The following is a 7,300-nucleotide window of genomic DNA, read 5'->3' on the forward strand; positions in this document are numbered from 1 at the left end:
AGGAGAGGAAGGCTGGGAGAAAGGAGAAAAAGTTAGAGAAAAAAATAAAATATGAAAAAATAAAATATCTCTTTTTTTTCTGGTAAATTAAGAAATTAAATAAGAAGAGGGGTAGGAGAAAAGAGAAGGAGGGTGGGAGAAGGGAGAAGGGTACCCCCTGTCCTCCCCCTCTTAAGTGTCGAGGCAATATGTTAACATACCAAAATGTACATTGTTACTAGAATGCTGGACTATTGAAGTTAATTGTTAACTTAAAACAGAAGTGCAATATGTCGTTGAAAAATACTTATTTAGATTGTATCGTGAAAGGGTCACATCATAATGAACACGTGTGCTCAGTTTCAAGTTGATATGACCACAAATCCATAAACTATATGTTAAACTAAAACTATAACTTTCATTAAAATAAGCCATTACCTCGTACGGAATGAACGAACGCACAGACGCACATTCATAAAAAAAACTGCATTCAAATTTTAGGAACCACTGATTAAAATTGTTAACGCCTAAATTGCGTTTCGTCTGAATCACCAGCGATGTTAAAATAAAAAAAAACTGAGGTCAAATTATGTACTAAGTTAAAGAGCATCGAGAACTTTAAATACCGACATGTTAGAATACATGTATACATGTATTTCACAATAATCCCTTACAATATAACAACACACATAGATGTGATATCGTGATTATCAATTTAGAAGTGCTACATGTAACTGAATTTTCTTTTCACAAACAATCAGTTCTTCGATTTTTAACTGGCTTTGGGATATTGAACCGTATTTAATTACTTTACTGTTAGGCTCAAAATTAAGTAGATACATATGTATAATGTGACGCAATAAAGATAAACACGATTAGATCAGCCTATCTTTGTTTACGTGTTTATTTATCTTTTGAACGCCATTGACTAAGATAATGTCTGTTTATGATTTGGTTGTGGTTGGAGCAGGATTAATAGGTTCTGCGACAGCAAGACATGCATCACAATGGGGCAGTGTGTGTTTGGTAGGACCAGAAGAACCAAAAGTAACTATTTTTTTTTCAGTTTCAAATAGACACATTATTCAACTTCGGAAATGATAAAGACTGAACGGGTTTACATGTTTGCATTTTTTAACTAATCGCGCAGGAAAAAATAAATCTTTTATAACTGATTTAATTTATAAAACGTTTGAATTGTTTTTTTGATTAAATAATCATTCTTTTTTTTTTGCCGGTCGAATATTTATGATTCAGAAATGTTTCCACTAGCCCATAAACCAACAATAACCATTCATATATAATTGTAAATACGCTATTTGCTAATATTCTTTATTCTTATAATAGTCTATATCGTCCAATGTTGCATAAGGGACGACCAACCGGGCATTGCTCTTTTACATTATATGGCGATAACATTTACGTCCACATGTTTACACATTTGCTAAATGCATCTTGTGATGCCAAACATTCTTTTTCTCATATCTTGTGCAAAGTTAATCATCTTCAGTTCTTACGAGACCAAGTTGTTTGTTTTCATTATCCACTAGCCCAATACCCCTAACTCTTAAGAAAACAGCATCATCAATCATTACAGACACTATATTTATGTAGAAATAAGAAGATGTGATATGCGTCCCAATGAGACAACTCTTCATCTAAGTCACAATTTGTAAAACACAAATCATCATAGATCAAAGAACAGCCTTCAATACGGAGTCTCTATAAAGCACAAAATGACCAGTGTAAAACAACATAAACAGAAAAACCAAGGTAACCAATAGACTCATTATGACACAGTAGTATAATCTTATAATAAAGAACAACACACCATAAAATATCAAACTAAAATGGCTTCACTCGATAAAAAAGCAATATTAACAAAAACAAGTAAACAGAAACTGATACGAATAAATTTTATCTATGACACAATGTATATATACAATATGTAAAACAGTGTCAAAAATACAACTATCTTGTATTGACTTAATTTACAGTCACGAACACTAGATGATGCTCGAGATATTTATGGAGCGCATTATGATGAAGGTCGAATGACACGATGTATAGCACATGATCCTGTATGGGCAACATTATGTCAAAACTCCATTGCTAGGTATAGAAAACTAGAGGCCGACTCAGGTATGACATTTTTATAGAGAACCTAGGTCAAAAATTGATAAAAATAGATATGGACAATTAAGTAAGAGAAAACATAGTTATATTTTATTTTTTTTTAAACACCATTAGACATGTTAAGAGCGACTTTATGAGATCTGCAAATATAATTGAAGACCTCTTTATCATTAATTGTGTTATTAGAATATTTCTTAAAGAATGCAGTACTTTCTATATACATCGATATGATACTTTAGAAATGTATTCACATCGTATTGAAAAAAATACGCTCTTCTCAAAATTTGATTCTGACAGGCACTAGCGACTGACAACTACAAGAGTGTTTAGTTTGGTCATATTCGAATTTTATTTATAAACTTGAAATCAAGTAAAAGAAATCTATATTTTTCAACCCCTAAACATAATGTAAAAAAAGAACATAAACATTAAAAAGAATTTTGAAACGACAGCAAAACCTTAAAATTTGCCACCAAAAATATGGTTTCTTTAATGTTTTGTTCACTAAATGTATATTTAGTAGGATAGCACGATCAAATTTAAACATAAATAATTGATATAGTACAACATATGCAGTTACCAAATGATATTGAGAAGATAAAAGCAGAGTTTTTGATTTGAATCAAATTCGTTAGCTGCGACTGTCGTACAAGTAAGATGTTTGTGCTATAAAACCAGGTTCAATCTCAAACGACCATTTTCTACATTTGAAAATGCCTGTACCAATTAAGTCACGAATATGACAGTTATAGTCCATTCGTTTGATTTGTTTTGTCATTTGATTAGGGACTTTCCTCGGAGTTCAGTATTTTTATGATTTGACATATTTTGATAGGTATATCCTTTTATGATGAAGTTGGGGCGTTAGTGCTTGGTGAAAACAATTCTGAGTATATGAATCAAAACGAAAATGTGATAAAAGCTCAAAATGTGAAAATTAGTAGACTGACATATGATGAACTTAGACAACAGTATCCGTACCTAAATGTTTCCTCTAGGGACTATGGTTTATACGAGGGTACAAATGCAGGTTATATCAGTCCACGAAAGGTTGTTAAGGCACAGATCCAGCAGGCAAAATTATACGGCTGCACTGTTATCCCTGAAGTCGCTAATGAAGTGTCTAGAGTGGTACAAGGTGGCAAATATCTTATGCGCATTACCACCGACTCCAAACACATACTTGCACGAAAGGTTTTATTGGCAACTGGAGCATTCACTCCATTTAGAAACCTTCTACCACGTGGTCTTGAACTTGACCTAAAGTTAATCCCGATAACGGTGGCAAAGGTGGAGATTTCCGACTTAGATTTTAAGAAAATAAAGTAAGTAAAGTTAAATATTATCTGTGCAACTATCAAGATCTAAAGAATTCTGGACCGATACGATACTTTTGTATTCATTCGTCGTATTTCAAAAGTAAACTCGCACACATACTGAATTCCAAGGACTATTCAAATCGGAAAGTCTTTTATCAAATGGCAAAATCAAATGTTCACATTATGTAAAACGAATGGAAAACAACTGAACTATTTAAATGTTTTGGATTATAGATATTGCAGGCAATAAAACCACACGTTTACTTAGTAAAACTGTACAAATTCTGTTTTCAAAATCATTATTTCCAATCAATTTCAAATAATATATAACACCTTCATGCTCATTCTGTGTGAATGCATGTGCCTCTCCCAAAACAGGGATTGTCGTTTGTTTAAAATTTGTTTTTCGTTTATAACATTTTTTTAGACGAAACGCGCGTCTGGCGTACTAAATTAGAATCATGGTACCTTTGATAACTATTTACACCACTGGGTCGATGCCACTGCTGGTGGACGTTTGGTCCCCGAGGGTATCACCAGCCCAGCAGTCAACACTTCGGTGTTGACATGAATATCAATAATGTGGTTTTTTTTTATAAATTTCCTGTTTACCAAACTTTGAAATTTTCGAAAAACTAAGGATTTTCTTATTCCAGGCATAGATTACCTTAGCCGTATTTGGCACAACTTTTTGGAATTTTGGATCATCAATGCTCTTCAACTTTGTTCTTGTTTGGCTTTACAAATATTTTGATATGAGCTTCACTGATGAGTCGTATGTAGACGAAACGCGCGTCTGGCGTACTAAATTATAATCCTGGTACCTTTGATAACTATTTGTACAAAACTAAGCTGTTAGTTTTCTGGTTTGAATCCATTTGTCATCTCGGGGCCTTTTATTTATCTGACTATATGGTATATGCTTTGCTCATTCTAGAAGTCTAGAAGGCCGTAAGATGACTTTGGAAATATACAATTAAGAATCACATACTGAAAATTGACTTTTGTAATTTTGTTTTTGCAAATAGAAAAAAAAGGTTCTGTAGAAATACCTTTTTATTCCAGAGACATGCCTGGTATGGTTTATTTTGGAAAAGGTACTGACGATTGGACGCAGGCGTTTCCACGTGATCAAACTGGGTTAATAAGCTGGTATATGTTACCTCCAGTAAAATATCAGGACGGTAATATCATAATATTTATTGAAGTTATTATTTAGCATGTCCAAATAAAGTTTCGGCGTTTGAATTTCATAACTGAATCTAAATAAACTCACTTTTCCGTTATTTTCAAATACGAGAAAACATGAAAACAAATTAAACAGTTTCAGGTTCAACCCACCATTAGTTTCTAAAAATGTCTTGTACCAGGTCAGGGAAATGGCCATTTTTATATTATAGTTCGTTTCTGTGTGTAACGTTTTAATGTGGTATTTCTGTTGTGTCGTAGTTCTCATATATTTGATGTGTTTCCCTCAGTTTTAGTTTGTAACCTGGATTAGTTTTTTCTTAACCGATAAATGAATTTTGAAGAGCGGTATAATAGTGTTGCCTTTTAAAATAATCTCAAGTTTAAAATCCTCCAGGTGGTATTTGCATGACGGGTGATGTATGAATAGGAGAAGCTCAACCCCTGAAAGCACTTCCTGCTTTTGGAGTGCATGCCATTTCCCAGTTTTTTGTTTGTTATCTTGATTTGTGTTCCAAATGGATTGATGAGTTATAACAAGAGTAATCTACTGCTGACTTTACTTTTATTTAATACAATCCGTACCATAATAAACTATTTGGACCATTCGTTGTTCATTTGTTCTATCTTTTTGGTAATATCTTTTTTGTCAGATGTTGGCGGATAGTATTGTGTGTTCTGGGTCCATATGCATAAAACTACGTGTCCCCAATCGTAATACTTATTTATTATAGGACAATTTAAAAAAAAATACGTCTGTTCGGAACACATCTTAAATTAAGTAGCTTTATGCATTTGGGCGCTGATGTTCCAATGTTCTGATGTTGTCAGTGATTCCTGTTTACATTTTTGTGAAGCAGATTCACCAAATTTTGCTAGGAACTTGATTATGTTACTTTTGAAATGTTTCGACATCATATGCACATATTTAAAGATGTTATTTATGGTTTATTTTAGGTAAATATTATATAAAGCTGGGACATTTTCAACATGTTGTTCCTACACATTTTACCACATGCAAAGAAATGAAGACATGGTTTTGTAGTACTGGGGATAAATGCATTGTCAACGCTACTGCTGATTTGATTGGCAATATAATCAAAGGTAAGGATTTATCAATACCAGATAAAGTAATCTTATATACTAGGATTGACATTTTATACGACAGACGTATGTTTTGTCTACACAATACCCATCCGTGACCAAGGGATAGTTGTTAATGTATTAACTAAATTTATTGACAGTTTTCCATCTTCAAAGACACCAGTTTTATATGCATGTTTCGCCTACATAAGGATATTAAGTGTTATTTCAATGTATGAACAATGGTCAAATGTTTACTTATATGCAACATCTATGTATATTTTATTCTGAAATAATGAACATAAACCCTCTATCAATGAAAATATGGTAATTTTTGTGATGAAATGAATTATCAGAATTTTGATTATTTTTTTAAATACTAAGGCTTTTCTACCTCAGGCATATAAATTATCTTAGCTGTATTTGGCAATATATTTTCGGAATTTTGGATCTCAATGCTCTTCAACTTTGTACTTTATTTGGGCTTTTTTTTGGGGGGATTCGAGCGGCACTGATGAGTCTTTTGTAGACTGGCGTATATATAAAGTTTATTCCTGGTATCTTTGATGAGTTTATAGTAAGAAATACAAGCCAAGGAATATCGCATCAACTGGGAGATATTTTTTCCATGCCTTCCATTTGTATACATAGGCGCTGTTTAAATGTCCCTTCGGTATCGTTCGTCTCTTTTTATGCTATCGGTGAAATAACTATTTGAAAATACTTATTTTAGGTGTCAACAGGGTTTCGTATCATGGAGATTGTTGCGTTATAACAGAGACATCAACAGAAAGACCCTACATTGATATGTTACATTCCCAACTTGGTGTTGCAATAGGTGGTAATGGGTACGGAGCCAAGTCCAGTGATGAGATAGGACGAATCGCAGCGGCAATGGTATTGAAAAATGAATGGGATTCAACTATTCCGAGGACAGTATTTCAGGCTAGATTTAAAGATGTGGATTCAAAGTTGTAGACAACATACAGATGTTTTCAAATTTGTAAATTACAGAGATTCAATTTTTGAATAAGTATATATAGACAGAATTAATTGATAATATGAAATTGGATATATAACTTTATTGGATCACACATAATTGGTTTAGAGTTTTGATTCAACGTTTTTCCAACCATTGATTTTTATGCAGAAAGAAATTCGTGGATTTTCACTGCAAAGTCTCTATTTTTTTACATCTTAAAAAAATAACAACGCCAGTGATAAGAATAAAAACAAAAATTTTATTATGATATTAGACTATAAAATTCAAGTATTTTAACTCTTTGACAAAACGTAGTTTTACCAAACATGAAAAATATATCAGAAAGTGTAGATTAGCGAACAGTTTACCCGTCATTGGTTATGTGACATGTTAGGATTTTACACATTACATGAACACTTTTAAGTAATTTAAAAAACCTCAACCAAGTTTTGAAATAAAAAAAAGCTAGTATGAAAATTATTCTTTATAAAAGAAATAAACGTAAACTACATATTAATAGCATTGTATTTTCTACATTAACTAGTATATAAATAGTCTGTTCAAGCTATGTGCAGTGTGAACTACCTAATGACAGTGGCTTTTTGGATATAAA

General features: G+C 32.5%; 1 protein-coding gene across 1 annotated transcript; it reads left to right on the top strand.

Annotated features, from left to right (window-relative positions):
- The first annotated feature begins 864 nt into the window (after positions 1 to 864).
- LOC134693206 (monomeric sarcosine oxidase-like) lies at positions 865 to 7,300 on the top strand. Its single transcript, XM_063553936.1, has 6 exons — positions 865 to 1,026; positions 1,977 to 2,121; positions 2,951 to 3,440; positions 4,500 to 4,618; positions 5,580 to 5,726; positions 6,439 to 7,300. The coding sequence occupies exons 1-6, from the start codon at positions 916 to 918 to the stop codon at positions 6,681 to 6,683; spliced, it is 1,257 nt and encodes a 418-aa protein (XP_063410006.1). The 5' UTR covers positions 865 to 915; the 3' UTR covers positions 6,684 to 7,300.

This window comes from Mytilus trossulus, chromosome 12, assembly GCF_036588685.1.
Source record: "Mytilus trossulus isolate FHL-02 chromosome 12, PNRI_Mtr1.1.1.hap1, whole genome shotgun sequence".
In the NCBI taxonomy this organism is placed as follows: Eukaryota; Metazoa; Mollusca; class Bivalvia; order Mytilida; family Mytilidae; genus Mytilus; species Mytilus trossulus.